General features: G+C 41.1%; 1 protein-coding gene across 1 annotated transcript in view; it reads right to left on the bottom strand.

Annotated features, from left to right (window-relative positions):
* Positions 1–1,796: 1,796 nt before the first annotated feature.
* The window catches only part of TRAPPC12 (trafficking protein particle complex subunit 12), a 49,159-nt gene continuing 32,558 nt past the window's right edge, over positions 1,797–18,397 (bottom strand). The window contains exons 7-12 of the mRNA XM_053459873.1: positions 17,515–17,587; positions 12,791–12,864; positions 7,090–7,188; positions 3,072–3,181; positions 2,574–2,661; positions 1,797–2,170 (exon numbers count right to left, since the gene is read on the bottom strand). Of these exons, the coding sequence (XP_053315848.1) occupies positions 1,928–2,170; positions 2,574–2,661; positions 3,072–3,181; positions 7,090–7,188; positions 12,791–12,864; positions 17,515–17,587 (687 nt within the window). The 3' untranslated portion in view covers positions 1,797–1,927. The remainder of the gene's footprint in view (positions 2,171–2,573; positions 2,662–3,071; positions 3,182–7,089; positions 7,189–12,790; positions 12,865–17,514; positions 17,588–18,397) is intronic.

Raw genomic sequence — 18,397 nt, 5'->3', positions numbered from 1 at the left:
AAGAGTCGTCTGCTGTTTCCACGCTGGACTGATGGTCTCAGAAGGAACACTGTAGGTACTCTAAGCTTGTGGACTGGTTATTTCCATTCCATCATATATATTGAAGCTGACCACATTAACAATGGAAGAGCAGACTGCATATAAAGTCCGTATTCTCACACGTGCAGCGGGTTATATGTAGGCAAGGTGAATCCGTGTCAGCAACCTGGGTATTTGCAAGAACTTCCAGAGAGAAAGCACTTACCGAGCTCTAGAGCTGGTGATCACTTCTCTACAATCAGAGTTTATACAAGTCTTTATGGATATCTACAACCGCCTAGTATACAAGATCATGAATCCAAATTCTAGCGTCAGAGGAATACTCTCACTCCGGCGGGGGTTAACTTCTGTGATAGAGTTCCAAAAACCTATGTATGGATATATCCGCGCCTTTGACACCGCTTGCAATAATTGTTCCTGCTTCCAGTTACGGCATTCAAGCTCATAATAGAATCAGTTTACTGTTAAACGGCAAGGTTAGAACCTAATACAAGACCCCAAATACAACATGGCGGGCCTAAGATACTAAGGGAGGTTATCAAGATGGGGAGCTGGGTAAAAGCAGACTGTGTCATTGGCACTAATTCTATGCTGTCTTGTAAAATTATGTGAAATCAATGTTAATCTGCTGACCTATCGGGTTTAACTGCTGCTGCTCAGTAATAAACCAGACGCCTTCGTGCCGTGAATGGTTGTCGGATAAATGAGTCGAATAAATCGGAGGCCGGTGTTTTGTAGCCATTGTGTACTTTGTAACAAGAAGTACAGTGCGGATCTTGGTTGTGTGTACTTGGAATATATTTAATTCGGTGTTTTACGTTGTGGGTTTTTTGATATGAAGCCAATAAGCTAATGTGTTCATCTTACTGCGTTTCTGGAATCGCGAGTCACTAGTCTCCTAAATAAACTCATCGCTGTTCCAGTTGGGTTTCTACTATCTTTAGTTCACAAACACGGCTTCTCTTGACTCTGTACTTAATCTTGATGAATTAAAAAAACGGAAAAAAATATATTGTGCAACTTTTCATACAGGATTTCGCTTTTTGCGTAAAAAGATCCCAAATACAACATCCAAGACAGAGAAAGATACTTAAAGGTCGCTGAATTAAAACCACCTACACCTTGTTTCTTTTTCAACCAGTATAATTTTAGAGATAACTGGTTTATGTAAATCATAACAATAACAATTGGTGGTAGAAACAGTTAATCCGTTTCCATAAAAGATCTTATGTGAACCAGTAGAGGAGGGGTCCTCAAACTGCGGCCCTCCAGCTGCTGCAGGACTACATCTCCCATAATGCTCCTTCAGCTAAGGGGCTGGCTGAGGAGTATGGGAGATGTAGTCCTGCAGTAGAGGGTCAAATATATTTTTGTGTTAATTCTACTTCTCAAAGGGAAAGAATATTCTACATAATATGCATAATATGACCTGTCCAAGGCCAACCCAGAACTGGTCCAGGAGAAACTCATAAAACAGAGGGCCTTGACCAACATGGTACAATGTTTCGCAGATTTCATGACACCCAACCTTTAAGCTCAAAATTAGGCTTAGTGACTTGAACTCAAATATACTATATAATTCTATTATACTTTGACTCCATACAGGAAACTGCCATTAGCAAATGAGGACGATGAGGACCGATGCTTGGATAGCTCAAGAGCTAGTGCTCTCTTCTTGGCTCTTCTTGAATGTCCAGTAAATGGTGGCTTATTAATGACCGAGTTAGACCTACATGGTCTACATTGACAAGGAAAGGTTTTCGAAGGATATGTGTTTATTGACTGACCAAAATCTGATGGAATCTCCAAAGAGCATTTACATCTAAAGCTTAAATATATACAGAGTTTTTAGAGTCTGTCACTAGCAGAGAAATTAGCAGTAAGAGAATTATACCAGCTTCAGACACTGAGTGTTAAAGCTGTCACCTTCTTTGACAGCTACTGCCTCCAGCAGAGCTTGTTTCTTCTGCATACTCCGAGATGACTCCAGCTCATACATAGTTGTCAAGTTGAAAAGAACGCTCTCGTGGAGATAGTGTTTGGGATCCTGCTGAACCAATCCTTCCAAATGTCGAAGGGAATCCTTTAATTTGCCCAAATAAAGCAGGCAAACTGCAGCATTGTTATTCGCCTAGAAAATAACAGTTTTGGCATCACATGGCACAATAAAGAGAATTAAAAGTCAATATCCTTTCATTAAGGTGCTTAACGTAGCAAATCATCAACATTAACAAAATGAATATACCTGGTCCTCAAAGAACCTTTATCATTACATAAAACAGCGGTTTCCTCGGCAACTACAAACACTTGCCATAAGGTGATAATTTATAACATTTACAAACGGTCCCTTTATTCAGAGATACAAAGAGCAAAAAGTTAGAACTAATAGAACTAACCTACGCCAATAAATAAATCGGAATTTCTGTTGAACCTCAAGCCTTTTCCATACAATGTTAATGTAGACGTATCATTAAAAATCCCTATTACTTAAGAATAATAATAAAAAAAAAATAATTAAGTCTGGATATTCTTACCACGGCATTTGTGGGATCTATAGCCAAGACTTCTGTAAAGGACTTGTGAGCTTCTGCAAAATTATTTTGGCCAAGATGAAGAAAAGCCCTAAAATACAAACACATTTTAATAAAGTCAATTATCACTTATAAAATAAAGCATGCCAATCACCAAACTGATGTTGGAAGTTCTATATATATATATATATATATATATATACACACATACATACATACACATATACACACACAAGCTATAGGTGGCTTCAATAGCTCAATAAACTTTATAACGGTGGTAGATGGGATGGATTCTGGCTACATCATAGTGTCTGATCCCCTGCATGAACAGACAGTGTTTTCTAACCATAGATCAGCTGGCAACCTGTAGGCAGACTTTTTTTTTTTTACTTTTATTATTATTTAACATTATTATTTTATTATTTTCATGTTACTGAGGCTGCTGATTGGTCTCCATGCCTGGTCCCGCATGTTGGAGAATGCCGCCAAAACAGTACATACCTGTTCATCAAAAGCAACATTTTGTTAGGAGGTTCGTTCTGTGTTCCCAAATCATCAATCGCTTTTTCTGCATCTTGGAAATATTTTTCTGCAGTCTTTATGTCTCCAATCTGCATGAAAATAATAAAAAAAAAGAACACACAAAACGTAAGGATTTTCTAAATTCTGTTAAACACATAAAGGTTGTTATATGTGAATTTTTAAATGTAAACCTAGTCAAAAATTTAAATATTCAGCCCATTCTTATAATACAGAATATTTCCCACCTGGAAGCTACAACTACCCCCCCCCCCAAAAAAAAAGCCCTAACCAGATGTCCTCTTTAATAGCACCTTTTCACTTTGTGTGAACTTACAGTAACGGAACAGCAGCTTAGTGAATAGCATTTGCTTTGAATGCAATTCAATTAAATCCTACCTAGACTATGACCAAAAGTATGCGGACACCTAACCATCACAACTATATAAAGCTTGTTGGACATCCCATTCCAAAAACCACCGGCATTAACATGGAGTTGGCCTTTGCAGCTACAACAATCTCTGGGAAGGTTTTCCACAAGATTTTGGAATGTGCCTGTGGGGACTTGTTTTCCACTTCAGGCGAAGAAAAAAAGGATTTGTGAGGTCAGGCACCGATGCTGAAGAAAGTCTGGCTCGTAATCTACATTCCAGTTCATCCCAAAGGTGTTCAGTGGGGTTAAGGTCAAACGCCATTGTCTTCATGGACTTTGTTTTGTTCACGGGGACACAGTCATGCTGGTACAGTAAGAGTCTTCCCCAAATTGGTGTCACAAGGTTGGAATCATATGGTTCTTCACTGGAATTAAGGGGTGCAAACCCCCAAAACAGCCCCAAACCATTACCCGTCCTCCATCAAACTTTTTAAATGGAAATTCCAATGGAGATTGTTAAATTCACAAATTGCAAAATAAAAGTAAAATCTCTTTTAAAAGGCATCCGTTGTCTTTGTGAGGAGAGGTGCACTCATACGTACGTTTGGGCCCATATGCTTTTTTCCCCCTAGGTAGCAAACAGAAAACATACCTGGGTAATAAGGAATAATGCGCCTTTTATCTAAATACTTATCAGAATAAGAATGTGTGTACAGATTCCACTTTAGAGTGATTCTTTAAATGGCTATATAATGAAGACGCGGCCTAGGTCCCCCATACCTTCCTAACAAACATTTCTGATAAATCCCATTCCTAACATGCACCGTTTGTATCACAAGCTGCACGAGGCCTTCAGATTTTACTCTCTCTTCAGGTCCCACTTGAGCTATAATTCTATGATTACAGAAGATCATTTTCAATACTGAACTCGCATACAAATTATATACTTGTAAATTTCCTCTGTTTCTCGGGGAAAACGATCAGAAAGTTTTTACACCTATGGCATGGATCATTCCAAATGCAGGCTGCTTAATATTTAGCTCGCTTACAGTAAAATCTTGTGGTAGTCAAGGTCATGGAAAGGGTTAAATTTCTCCTGTGCTGCCCACACTTTACAGCAATACAAAAGATATCAGAAAGTTTTAAACCAATATTAGGTTTCAGAAGGAATCAGAAGGGAGCAGGGGTGGTTCACACAAGAACACCAAAGATTAATGAGGTAATAAGCAGCCTGCTAGGGTCCTATTAGACTTATTAACTCAACTTGTCATTGGTTCAAAGACACTAAAGCCACATTTCACGGAACAGGCATGATTAACCCCTTAAGGACAATGGGCAGTCACTAAACCCATTGAAAACAATGCATTTTGAGCCCATCATTAAGAGGTTAAGATGTGTGTGGCAGCTATATATATATATATATATATATATATATATATATACACACACACACCACTTTATTAGGTACACCTTGCTAGTACCGGATCAGACCCCCCTTTGCCTTCATTCTTCGGGCATACTTTCTGCCAGGTGCTGGAAACACTCCTCGGAGATTTTGGTCTATATGGACAGATTTGTCCATCTGCTGCAGATTTGGCAGCTGCATCCATGATGTGAGTCTCCCGTTCCACCACATCCCAAAGGTGCTATAATGGATTGAGATCTGGTGACTGTGGAGGTCATTGGAGTTCAGTGAACTCATTGTCATGGTCAAGAAACCAGGTTGAGATGATGTGAGCTTTGTGACATGGTGCATTATCCTGCTGGAAGTAGCCATCAGAAGATGGGTACACTGTGGTCATAAAGGGATGGACATGGTCAGCAACAATACTCAGGCAGGCTGCCTTTAAACGATGTTCAATTGGTACTAAGGTGCCTAAGGTGTGCCAAGAAAATATCCACCACACCATTGCACCATCACCAGCCTGAACTGTTGATACAAAGCAGGATGGATCCATGCTTTCATGTTGGTAATACCAAAGTTTGACCGTGTCATCTGAATGTCGCAACTGGAATCGAGACTCAGCAGACCAGGCAACGTTGTTTCAGTCTTCCATTGTCCAATTTTGGTGAGCCTGTGCTAATTGTAGCCTCAGTTTCCTGTTCTTAGCTGACAGGAGTGGCACCCGGTGGGGTCTTCTGCAGCTGTAGCCCATCTGCTTCAATGTGTTGTGTGTTCAGAGATGGTATTGTGAATACCTTGGTTATTTTAGTTACTGTCAACTCGAACCAGTCTGCCCATTCTCTGACATCCCAGTAGATCAGCAGTTTCTGAAATACTCAGACCAGCCCGTCTGGCACCAACAACCATGCCACGTTCAAAGTCACTTAAATCCCCTTTCTTCCCCATTCTGATGCTTGGTTTGATCTTCGGCAAGTTGTCTTGACCATGTCTACATGCCTAAATGCATTGAGTTGCTGCCATGTGATTGGCTGATTAGCTTTTTGTGTTAGCAAGCAATTGAACAGGGGTACCTAATAAAGTGGCCAGTGAGTGTAGATATAGTCCCCTTTGGGTGTGACCGGGCTATGAAGTGTGTTTTTCTGGTAGATTAGACAATAGAACTGGAAACTAGAATTGCTTTAAAATAAACAACATTGTGTAACTGGTTTTTAATGTGATACCGGTAATACAATATTTTAAAGTTCGGTTCCTGAAAGGCTAACATGAATCATTCTGGATATCTGATCCGCTATGGAACAATGTGTATACACTTTTTCTAGCTGATAAGCCAGCTTTAATGTATTTTTGTCACTGAAACAAACGCTTATCAACATAGTATTTAATGCCTTGGTGTTAACAATATTAATGTACCAGAAGGCAACTTTTTAAGCTTTTCTGGGAGTCCCCCGGGTCTCTGGCATGAGCCAGTGCTGGAGCGGGTTGGCGGTGATTTGGAAGATTACATTGTTTTATACTTGGGTCACAATACAATTAAGTTCCGGTGTCAAAACAACATCTGCATTTCCCCACAGCCAACTCATGAAGCTCTGATTCTGCCTGGTCCAGCCAGGCCCCTCCAGGGTTTGTTAGTACCCATTCCCTAGCCATAACTATTAGGGACAGTGGACACCTTACATTTTTGGGGGTATGATGTCATTATTATTTTGCTATTCGCACATTGTACAGCACTGCAGTATATGATGGTGCTGTATAAATCAATAAATAATCATTTAAAAAAACATTTTCAGGACATACGTGAAATACATGTGAGTTGTTTTCAGGTTTACTATTTTTTTATTGGTGTTCACAGGAGATAAGTGTTGGTTCTGTGAATCCCTGGCATCTTTTCCACCGAGAGAGTTTCTGCTCTGTGCCTGACGCATTAGGGGGTTAATTTATTTCTGTAAGAGCTGAGCCTTACAAATATTTCAGGTCTCCGCTGGGATGGTTCATTGTCTTATAAAGTGCACCTGTACGGATCTTGGCATCACCACATCACTTTTCGGCAAGCTTCTGCATCTACTAATCATTACCTAATAATCCTAATGTCCAATTTAGAAGGCTGAGACCAGAACAAATGAGGTCCCTGTTGGGTTTTGCCTTCTTCAATATTTCATTTCCTTTAATGACCACATAACTAATCAAAGAAAACATATTGGTTCGGCTGTCTGCAGCGCAATTACCTGAAGAAAAATCCTCCCAACGCCACTCAGCAGTTGAGGCTCCTGCTCTGGGTAATACTTTATGACCGTGTGATACGTGTCCACAGCCAGAACGTAGTCCTGGAGAGAAAAAGAAAAATAGAAAAGAAGAAAAAACTATATATTAAGACTTTTTGCTTTACTTGCAATTCGTAATCCGACTTAAATTATTTAGGTTCTGCTGTCACGGAATTAACGAATTTCTGTGCTGGAGGGAGCTTAGGAGGCCAACGTATTTAGAAATGCAAATGGAGAAGAAGAAGAAATACCGGGACTTAAATTTACTCTGCAAATCCGAACAGAATCCAGAAATTTACCTTCAGGAATCTAACGAAGGTCTTTGTTTAAGGAAGTCTTTTAATTAGAGCCCCCCCTATTTATCTGAACATATTTCTCTTCTCCAGCTCTACAAAAAGGGTTGCCAGAATCTATCACCTCTCACCAAAGGGGAAAAACATACAAATAGAAAGATACAGAGCAGGAAGAAAAACTTAATGGGGTGGAATAATCAGATGCTAAGAACGTTATGTTAAAATGATTGTCCCCCTGGTGCACGCTGCAGCAACGCTGCTTTAAAGGTATAAAGACCATTTTTTTTTACTGAATTGGGGAAAACTCACAGATACGCAAGAAACGGGAATAGTCGCTGGCATCGCTTTCTGAATAACTAAACTGGTTTAATAAAATCACCCATAGTTTGAGTCTGGTTGCCAATCAGTAAAGCAGCTTGGAGATATTTCATTGAAACGTTTTCCTCAATAAAGCATTTTCTAATGATTATCCTGTCCTCACACCTTCTCCTCGTCTAGCCTTACAAACGCTGCCTGAACCGCTCAACTTTATCACAATACGGAGGAATGATGATCCAGATAAGATAACGGGGAGATACGATTGCTGCTCCCACGGTATACACTAGCGGTGGATTTGTAACACACACACACACACACGTTATTATTATCTTTTATTTATATAGCGCCAACAGTTTACACAGCGCTTAATACAACACATATACCATATTTGCTCGATTATAAGACGACCCTGATTATAAGACGACCCCCCAAATCTGAATATTAATTTAGGAAAAAAAGAAAAAGCCTGAATATAAGACGACCCTATAGGAAAAAAGTTTTACCAGTAAATGTTAATTCATGTAAACTATTTTTTTTTTTTTTAATAAAAGCTATGATTGAGAAAAATATTTTGGTTTTATTTCCTTCTATTTTCCAACCTGCCCCCCCAGTTATGCACATCTGCCCCAGAAATGCCTTATACCCCCTATATGCCACTGTGCCCCATGATATGCCTTTTGACCCCCTATGTGCCATAGACAGGAGGATCCTGCGGGGGATCTGGATCTTAGTCGTCTCATAGTCAGACCTATTTGAGATCTGATTATAAGATGACCCCGATTATAAGACGAGGGGTATTATAATCGAGCAAATACGGCAAATACGGTATTCAAGGGGTATGACAAGATGAGAATTGACGGACTAAGACAAACCGATACATTAGGTGGAGAGAGCCCTGCTCTAAATATACACATACAAACATATACATACACTTACACATACGTACACAATTGTGGGCACCTATGGCCAAATCACAGGTTTTGTTTTCCAAGTGAAATGAAGTTAAGAAAAACTCTGCAACAAACTGAAACTTGGACTTACTATTTCTTGCTGAATTAACATAACTGAAAAACTAAAGCAAAATACGTGGCGCGTGCCAAAATCTGCGCTGCTTTCCAGCCGATCCACTGGTCTTTGTGCAGGGATTAGACCTTAATCTGTGTTGGGCAATGACAAATCCATACCTTAATAAATCCTCCAACGCTTGGAAGCATTCAGGAGGTTCTGCTTCCATTCAAACAATCGTAGGTTCCTCCGTTATCCTACGGCGTGGCAGCCAGTGGCACGTATTGTGTAGGAAGGAGGAAGAATGATTATTATAACCGGCAACCAACGGTGGAAGCCAATGTCCTACGGCCAGTGCTGAAGCGAGGTTCCAAAACATACATATCTCATCATTAACCATTAATCACTTTAATAATCCAAAGTTTAAACGAATGGCCTTCACAGTCCCTAGACTTTAATAGGACTGAAATTCTGCAGGTAGCTCTTAATCACTCCGTGTATGCAAGACATCCTAAGAATATTTAAAAAACAGAAGCATTCCCGCAGAACAGAAACATGTTACTGACTGATGCTCAGATATTTGCATGTACCCCAAATTTCTGTTTTCTTTCCTCTTCGGCGTGTTAAGTTCAGCAAATAGTTTAGTGGGATAGTGTATTTTTTCATTTCTACAGCGCTTCTTATAGTATGAATACTCGAGTTGTCTGACAAAACTAGACAGATGAACTGAAACATTAGGTAAAGATTTACAATCTAGAGGCACCTAAAGAGAATTACTAAAAACTGATATCTACCTTTGTCCATTTCGAAGAGATATTCCAGGGGAGTAACCATCAAAACACAAAACTAATATTAGAAACTAGATATGTGTAACCTGTATAAAAAATAAGCTTAAGAATTCCCTGTCCGCCCACGTACATACGGTTATGCCAGGAGGCATCCCTTGAATTGTGAAAATTAATCTATTTTTTAGTACAGCCTTGAAATATGTAATTAATGCATGTATTTGAGTTCAGTACTAAAGTAGAGGACATTTGCGGGTGTGGGCGGTTTTTCAGGTGTTGCGGTCGGTCAGACAATGTACTTCCAGGTCCCGGTAATCCCGGCACACCCACACAGCGTCTTTTCTCTTGTTCCGCCCAGGAACCCAGGGGAGTCACATGCATTTACCTCATGTCACACAACTTTGTTCCGTTTCCGGCGGGACAGGAGAAGAGATGCTGTGTGCGAGCTTGAGGGAATGCGCAGGAAATCTGCAGTTCATGTAAGGGGGTGGGGGAGTTTGTATGAACGAGTATGCGTGATTGAGGGAATGAATGAGTATCTGTGAATGAGGGAATTAATGAGTATATGAATGAGGGAATGTATGTTTGGGAATGTTGTTTGCTGGAGTGTTGCGGGAGGGGGCGGTAATGGTCAGAAATTCAGCGGGAGCGGGATTAAGATAACAGTCCCATGCAGGGCTCTATACTAACAAATGGATTTAAAAATAACCCCTTGGGGAAGGTTGAGCGGATGCCTGAGTTGTTCCTCTACCGGTTTTACTTTTTGGAGTTCGTGGCTGGACAGGGGGGTCCTCATGTTGTTGGAAGAGGGGGATTAGGCGGGGTTTTCTTTAACACATGGCATATAATACTATATTGGGCTCCTGGCGTAAATAGCTGAGAATATTGTATATCGTCACTGTACCTGGCATGTTCAGTTTAAGTTACGTTGTAACCTGTGCTGTACCTTCCCCAGCCTGACCTATATGTCTGCTTGAAAACACAAATAAGAAATGATTTAGCCATGAAAATAATCCCAAAGGCATCTTTATAGATCAGGGCATCGTGAGCTGCAATATCATAACCTGCCTCTAGATGGCAACAAAGTGCACCGATTCACAAGTACTTTTGTCGTGCGAACAAGAGATCGCTATGCAAAGGCACTTGCTTCAGTTTGTTAGTACACAATGCCAATTACACACACCTTGCTATCTCACTATACCAGGTTCAATTCCTGCTAGAATACTGTAATAAACAAAGCAAGAACGGAAAAAAACCCGCAGCCGTTTTAGGCTTACTAACAACGATACATCGCAGGACATAAGCAATATTTACATAGAAAGCCTTATAATAAATCTTAATACTGTTTAAGCTGTTTTTTGGCTCACGTGTGCGTATGTATGTATGTATGTGGTTGTGTGTGTATATTACATTATGTTCTGATGTCCATTTAATACTATCTGACCGTTAAAGACTGAACCATGTGTTGCAATTTGCTTAAAAGTAACACAGTGTGATCTCTAGGGGTTTATTAACTAAATGGAGAGTTTGCAGGAGAGATGTGGCTTTAGTTCCTTGACTTTACCATACATTATGAAGGTCCAGTCCCAGTGGGTTTCTGCAGTAGTGACAGTGTGGCTGGCCCTGATAATGTATAGTTTAATCAGCCAACAGGGCCAGCTCATGAATAGCTATGGTCAATTAACCCCACTGTAGATAGGTGTCGTAGTGCCCCCAAGGTTTAGCTGTGATTGTCATTTCTCTGCAGCCCATGATAACTAGCAATAATAGCAGGAAGGCAGCACAGCTGGGACTCGGATCCATCAGCGACGGCACATAACATTCACTTTTATTAGTATCAATGTCCCACTTGTGGTGCCTGACTCAGAAACAGAGCGCAGGTCCCATCTGCAGAAATTACCGGTAAATATAAAGATATCTCCAAACTTCTCGCGGGGACAGCAGAACTTTAATACTGTGGGTTAGTAGCCATATATATTAAAATGTCCACACAAATTAGGAAACGAGGGTTCCCGCGTGACGTGTCAGATACCTAGATGTACATACTGCGGCAGTATCTGTGTTCAGCATTATGATCGCTGGTTAGCATGCAGGAGCGTGTAAAAAATACGCACCGTGAAAACAGAACCTGATCTGGAGGAGAGGCTAACATCATAGGAGAAGAAACGTATTTAATGGAAAAGATAGTAAGAAATAACGCCTGCGTAGGAAGAGCGCGGCGCCTGCGTAGGAAGAGCGTGGCGCCTGCGTAGGAAGAGCGCGGCGCCTGCGTAGGAAGAGCGCGGCGCCTGCGTAGGAAGAGCGCGGCGCCTGCGTAGGAAGAGCGCGGCGCCTGCGTAGGAAGAGCGCGGCGCCTGCGTAGGAAGAGCGCGGCGCCTGCGTAGGAAGAGCGCGGCGCCTGCGTAGGAAGAGCGCGGCGCCTGCAGTAAAATAGATTGCAGACCGTGCAAAATGGACTTTAGTGCACAACAAAAAGATACAGAAAATAATTTTAAACGGCCAATGAGAATCCAAGTGCCTGAGGGATACTGCCCAGAGAGTTACAGACAACGTCATATTAGTAAATAGCCAGCTAAAGCTAAGCATGTAGGGCAAAATTAAAGATATAAAATTCAGCAATGGTACCCATCAATATTCCAGCCTCCTTGAGCACTGCTGGATGTCAGTGTGCCAGCAAGCACTAGCCCAGCTTAACAGATGCTGGCTGCTCAGCTGTGTGTGTGTGTGTGTGTGTGCGCCCCACACTCGACTGTATGTTATCCATTCTCTTGTATCTTTGCAATCTTTCCCTTTTCTGCACATATGATAAATGGGGAAAACCAATCACTTTGAAACCTCATACGGACCCAAAATGAAAATATTACTCCTACAAATAAAGCGATGGCCGGAAGCGTTTCCTTCTCGCAGCACCCGCTTTCTCACACATATATATAAAAATAGAGGGAGCAGTAAGAAGAAGGGAAGCCACATATAAAACACATAATTTTTCATAAATGTTACCAATATGCGAATAAAGCGATGCATTCCGTAGCCTTCCCTGGAGAAAGGGGCCACCAACTGCACAGAACAGCATCTTATTTATATTTAGAATCTGAATATTTCTTTAGAACGAGACGGAAGGACCGCAGACAACCTTGGTGCTATCCATGCTTTGTCTGTATTCCGAGCGTGTAGCGCCAGGCAGCATTCTAGAACGTCGCGTTCCTATTGGCATTCTACTGCTGTATATACGGTAAGCTCTGCAGCTTGCCGCCGCCCACGTACCTTCATCATTAGCAGACAGTTTGCCATGGAGTACATCACCCGGCCCAGACGTGACCTCCACAGCTGAACAGAGGCTGCAAAATAAGATCAGTACGTGAATGTGCACAAATAAATTAGAGGGTCTTTCTAGCCATCAATCACTGGACCTAGGAATTCTGATTTCAAACATCCCCCTTGTTAGCACGGCTGGGGTTTCGAAGCATGCGCACATCGGAAGATGTTCCGTTTTCACATTATGATGGAAACAAACACTAAAACGGGACATTTCACTGCTGTGCGTGATTTATTGTAATGTCGGGCGCAGACAAAGATGGGGGCGTCTGAGCCGTATAGCTGTCAGCTTCTGGCAGCACGAAACACAAGAGAAGCCACTCAGCTTAGCGGCATCTCCCTATTGTTCTCTAGCAGGCAGCCTGCACAGAGCTAAGCAGCTGTCAGCGCGCACGATCAAAGAGCCTCGCTAATCTTCTCAGGGCTGCTGGGACCACCGCTCGGCTAACCCACAATGCCGGAGAACCCCATTAGACTGGGCCAAATAAAGGGCAAGGTGCACGCTCCTCCGCTGCTACACACAAACTCCCCAGGCTGGCTGAGCGTGATGTGCGTTCTCTACACACAAATTAATTTTGTCCATCTAATCCATCCATTTTCCTTCCAGTTGTAAGACCCCACATATTTAATGCATATGATAGCTGCATGGTCCCTTTACATTTTCACGGTGATTCTGTAGACCCCCCGTATCTGTATTTGCCCCTTCTGCCCCCACCAGCTATTTTCTGTGCAGGAGGCAAGTTTGGCCAGACACATCACTGTGCACATTATATACTCTCCGCCAGTCAGCTCCGGTACGTTTGCTATGTGAGAGTTTTCCTGCTATAGATTGATTGGATGCCTGAAGCAGCCAATCAGTGACAAGTATCATTACCGAGGAAGACAGCAGCTGCAAGGCTGCAGTTTCTATCTCAGGTAAGTGTGTTTTTGTGTCATTTCTGCAAAACACACATTTGGAGAGGGCCAAGTCAAAGTCCTGACTCTGAATTTGATTGAGAAGCTGCAGCAGGACCTTAAAATGAAGCTCATGCTCGGTAACCCTCCAATGCGGATGAATTAACACAATTCTGCCAAAGAGAGACTTCCATTGTTCCTCTACAGCGATGTAAGAGACTCACTGCTAGTTGTGGCAAAGGTTTGATTGCAGTTGTTGCAGCCAAGGGTGGCACAACCAGTTATTAGGTTTGGGGGGGGGTAATTACTTTTTCACATGGGAGATATAGGTTGTAATGATTTCTTTATCTTCAATAAATGAAATGTTCATTCACAACTCTTGCAACACATCACATCGCATTTAAAAGTTTATCTGATCTACCTCAACTAAACAACACCCCACTGCCTCGAGTATAACCTCATAACCTCCGCTCTACGCCTCTAATGATAGAGCTGCTGAGACACGGCTCTGAAATAAATACCCCGGGACTGGATTCTTGATTATTTCCTGGTGAAAGAGGGTTAATAATGGGAAATGTTAGGAATTAAAGTTGTTATTACAATAGTCACATGATAACATGGTATTTCAACCCATTTATTAGCAATATCCTAAAATCCTAAAAATCTTCATCCTACATTTGTAGCGACCTACATTCACGCGTAATCTGCTATAATAGGAGAATTCTCATATTAGCCAAAATATACCCAAAGCACGTGAATCTGCACACGCCAAATAGTTATTTTGTAACGTATATCCTACGTGCTCTTGTAGCAGCCTTTTATCACAAGAGTAAAAAATAAAGCACAGAAGACCCCAGAAAGGAGATGACTCCGGCTGCTCGAAGGCTGAAGGAATGAGAGACGAGCGGACAGGATTCAGCATTCCTGCGCAGCAGAGGCTGCTACAGACCTAATTAAGAGCATCCTTCAAGTGGCGGAGAGCCTTCAGTGGAGACGGGGACATTTTGTGGGAGACGCTGTGATGGAAGGTCATTTGGAAGGAGGGGGCAGCTGAGGCCAAAGGCTTTCAGACACATCACAGCACACTTGGCTGGCTCGGAGCTGACGGCTGTGAAAGCGCTTGCACTGCATATTGGACATTTCCAGGTTATTTGCTCTTTCTCCACAGATTAAAAAAAACATCAATGCTTCTGGAAGTCTTCTTCGCCCCTTTGTCAGGCACATGCCTAGGATTTCAATTGTTTTCAGTGAGGAGCAGTTAATGATGTCACTTTGTTATTGCAGGTTATGAAATAATACCTCTACCGGTTTGCCTTTTTCACTTCAATTTCTGCTTGCTCTAAAGCATGTATTATTTAGCAGACCTGCTGTGCGGCACATAGTTTCACGGCCATGTTAATTGACCCGTATCAAAGGGCTTTGTTCCTTGTAGCAGCCTTTCGGTCGTGGCCGTTCCATGCTATGGATGAGGAAAAAAAAAACCTAACAGAAACCTTCTCCTTTTTGTGATGGCAGACGAGAGGTTAAAATCCTCCATCTATTGTAAATACAGAATGTTAATATCACAAAAAAACTGCCGTTAAAGAGATGCCAAGGTAGAATTACTCTAATTCAGTCTCCATTAAAGTCTGCGCCAGAACAGGGGTCAACCTTTTGATATTGAACCGCTGCATTAAATATAAAAAAATGAATAATAAAGGAAATAAAAGCCAGACTGACTGGAATGTTTAGGTGGTTCCTTTGGCTTCCTTATTCCTCCCAATCCAAGCTGCTTTATGATACATATATATATATATTTTTTTTAACAAGTACCTCAGTTGTACTAATAAAGTGAGAAACTATGGAGTTTTATTCTTCTGTTTAGAGTAAATGATCCTGCTGTAAAGGAACGTTTGTCTTAAGGTTGCTGGTAAAGATCCTGGCTCCTAGTAGTCTTATTTGGCAGACTGTACAGATTCTTTGACAAGAAACGTTACATATTTTCAAACTGTGGCTTTTGAAACAGTATTTGGTCTACAACAGAACAGTGTAACATGTTATAACGTGAAGATCTTCTCAGCAAATAATTCCATTAAAGGGGCTGTCCACATACGCGGCTGAATTTTATAACTAAAGGTCCCTCTGTAGTATTCTAAGACGTTTACTTAGCGTTCATATTATCATTGTTTTATATCGCGCCATCAGATTCTGCAGCGCTGTAATGCATACTGGGAAAAATTCCATGCTTTTGATTGAAATTGAGCTTCTAAAATCTACAAAAGCCAAATATGTAACTTTTTAGAGCAAGCCCACAGACACACACTCCCTTTGGTATGCTTTGCGCCTATGTGCGATTTAAACCCAATCCAGTCTCTGATGATTATGTTTCATTCAATAAATCATATCTAAATTAAAATATGTTTTAGGCAACTTTCCCTGAAACACATATCCAATTTTACCAATTAGATTGAGATATTTGGAAGCAGCGAGTCCTGGCATTTAGCTTTACTATGTCCTTAAGGGATGAGTTTAGTGGAATGATTTAAGTGACAGCGGGCCAAACCGGACCTCGAATGGAAGGATGTTCTATAATTTATAGCCAAACATGAGAGATATACACAGAGCAGATTTCAATTTTGAAGCTATGCTGAGCCTCTGGTTTACAAGGGGAACACTTTCCTAGATAATTTATTGACCTTCAATACTTGGCTGACCCAGAACTCATTTTCTGAATCCACAAGTCTTCCAAAATGACTTCCAATCTATTTTGTGACTCTCTATGGGTCAGACTGTTATTGTGGTTCTCTCTACGATCTATGTCATGCCCCTTGCACGGTCTCAGCAGGCCATCAGTCTAACACGCTTACACTAACCTATTAGCAAATAATGTTCTAAACAGTTCATTTTTACCATTTCAGCCTGCCATATATGCACAGAAAGTTCTAAATGGTTAATTATTAGCTTCTGGTGATATATCAGGCTGGGAGTAAACACAGTAACTTTCATGAGATCTGGAGTAAAAGGAAACAGACACATGCGCTCACACACCTGTCACTTTGTGTTCACTGTAAGCATAGTGAATCTTTGTGAGTGATTTCCACGCATGCGCGAGGGGGTTCACTAAACTGGTGCTGGAGCTGTATATCATGCGCAGGGAGATGTGTTACGCTGAACACGCCTCTCACATGGAAAATAGCCTTGGGGCAAGGGCGACGGATGGGCAAATGCATGGATTCTGCAGAACACCCTCATACATATACGAGGGGGGACACCACGGAAATGTAAAAGAACCACACAGTTATCATATGCATTAAAGAGAATTTACTGGCTGGAGGGTCCCTTTAAGATGCATTTAAATCGCTCCCAGTGCTAATTTGATACATTATTATGATTGACTCCTTGCTATTTATGGTTTGAATCCGTGGCTTACTGCCATCGTTGGAGAAATATATGTTCCTGCACTGAAGAGCCCCAACAATAGCTGTACATAGGTGGACCCCAACCCCACTCTGTCCTTGCAGACATCTCATGTTATACCTAAAATAGTAGGCAAGCAATTGGCATGGCAGTCTATAATTCTAAATAATGAACACCGTGTGACATTTTGGTATTTACCAAAAAGTAGCAAGATAATGGACTGGCAGATTCATTTAGGAAAAACGCCATAGTGCTATATGAGTGGACAACATGCACTTATAATAAAGTCTAACCTGGGGTAAAAAAGTTGGATTCTTAACAAGTATGTTTTGATGACAAATGGACCTACATGTAAACCCAAAAGAAGAAAAAAATACCCTTACCGTTCTGGTTACTCTGACTCATGGTGATCATGCTTCCATCTTCTGCCAGGCCCTTCTCCAAATTGTCTAATATCTGAAATAATCGCATTTTAAAACAATCACTACATGGAATGTAATTTGTGAAGAAGCAATCGACTGTCTATTAACCGTGGAAAGGTATCCCATATAGCCGAGTCTCATATAGGATTTCCACCTGTGGGGTTGGGAATTATTGCATAAAGTAGGTAGATGCATCCACTGCACATCAGACTGTAAAGGGCAGAGTATAGAATATTTCATACAGTCCTAACACCAACACCTCAGAACACATTCATCATTAGCTGTTTTTCATGGAAAATGGCAAAAGGGTTTTCTAATGATCAATTATCCTTTTAAACTTGGATCAGTGAACACAACGCGCCATTGGAACACAAGAGTGATGGGAGTGATAAAGGGAAGATATTCCATAAAAAATGTAATGGATAAAAAACAAGGACATTTCTGTGTGACCCCAAACTTTTGAATGGTGGGTAGGTGTTATATATATCTATCTATCTAATTTCCACCCATTGACCTTAAAACACAAATAATCCCCTTCTAGCTATTTAGCTGGATGAAAAAGCCAAAAATCTATAAAGAAAACGGAAACAAATAAAAATACAATTATTCTAAAATGTAGCCATTGACTGTTAAAAATAAAATACATGCTTTTAATGGAAAAATGTCACACAAAAAATATATCTATTAATAAAAATGTCATTAAAATGTTGTTATAATTTCAGATATAAAAACAAAGGCATTTTTTTTTCTTCCAGCTTTTACTTTGCACGGAGGACCCCAAGGGACATGGTATTATACACAATTCATTTGAAGACCCAGAGAAAGGTTAAACACCAGAAAGAAT

This window comes from Spea bombifrons, chromosome 3 (genome assembly GCF_027358695.1).
Source record: "Spea bombifrons isolate aSpeBom1 chromosome 3, aSpeBom1.2.pri, whole genome shotgun sequence".
Taxonomy (NCBI): domain Eukaryota; kingdom Metazoa; phylum Chordata; class Amphibia; order Anura; family Pelobatidae; genus Spea; species Spea bombifrons.
The sequence above is the reverse complement of the archived record's forward strand: the minus strand, read 5'-3'. Positions and strand labels throughout refer to the sequence as shown.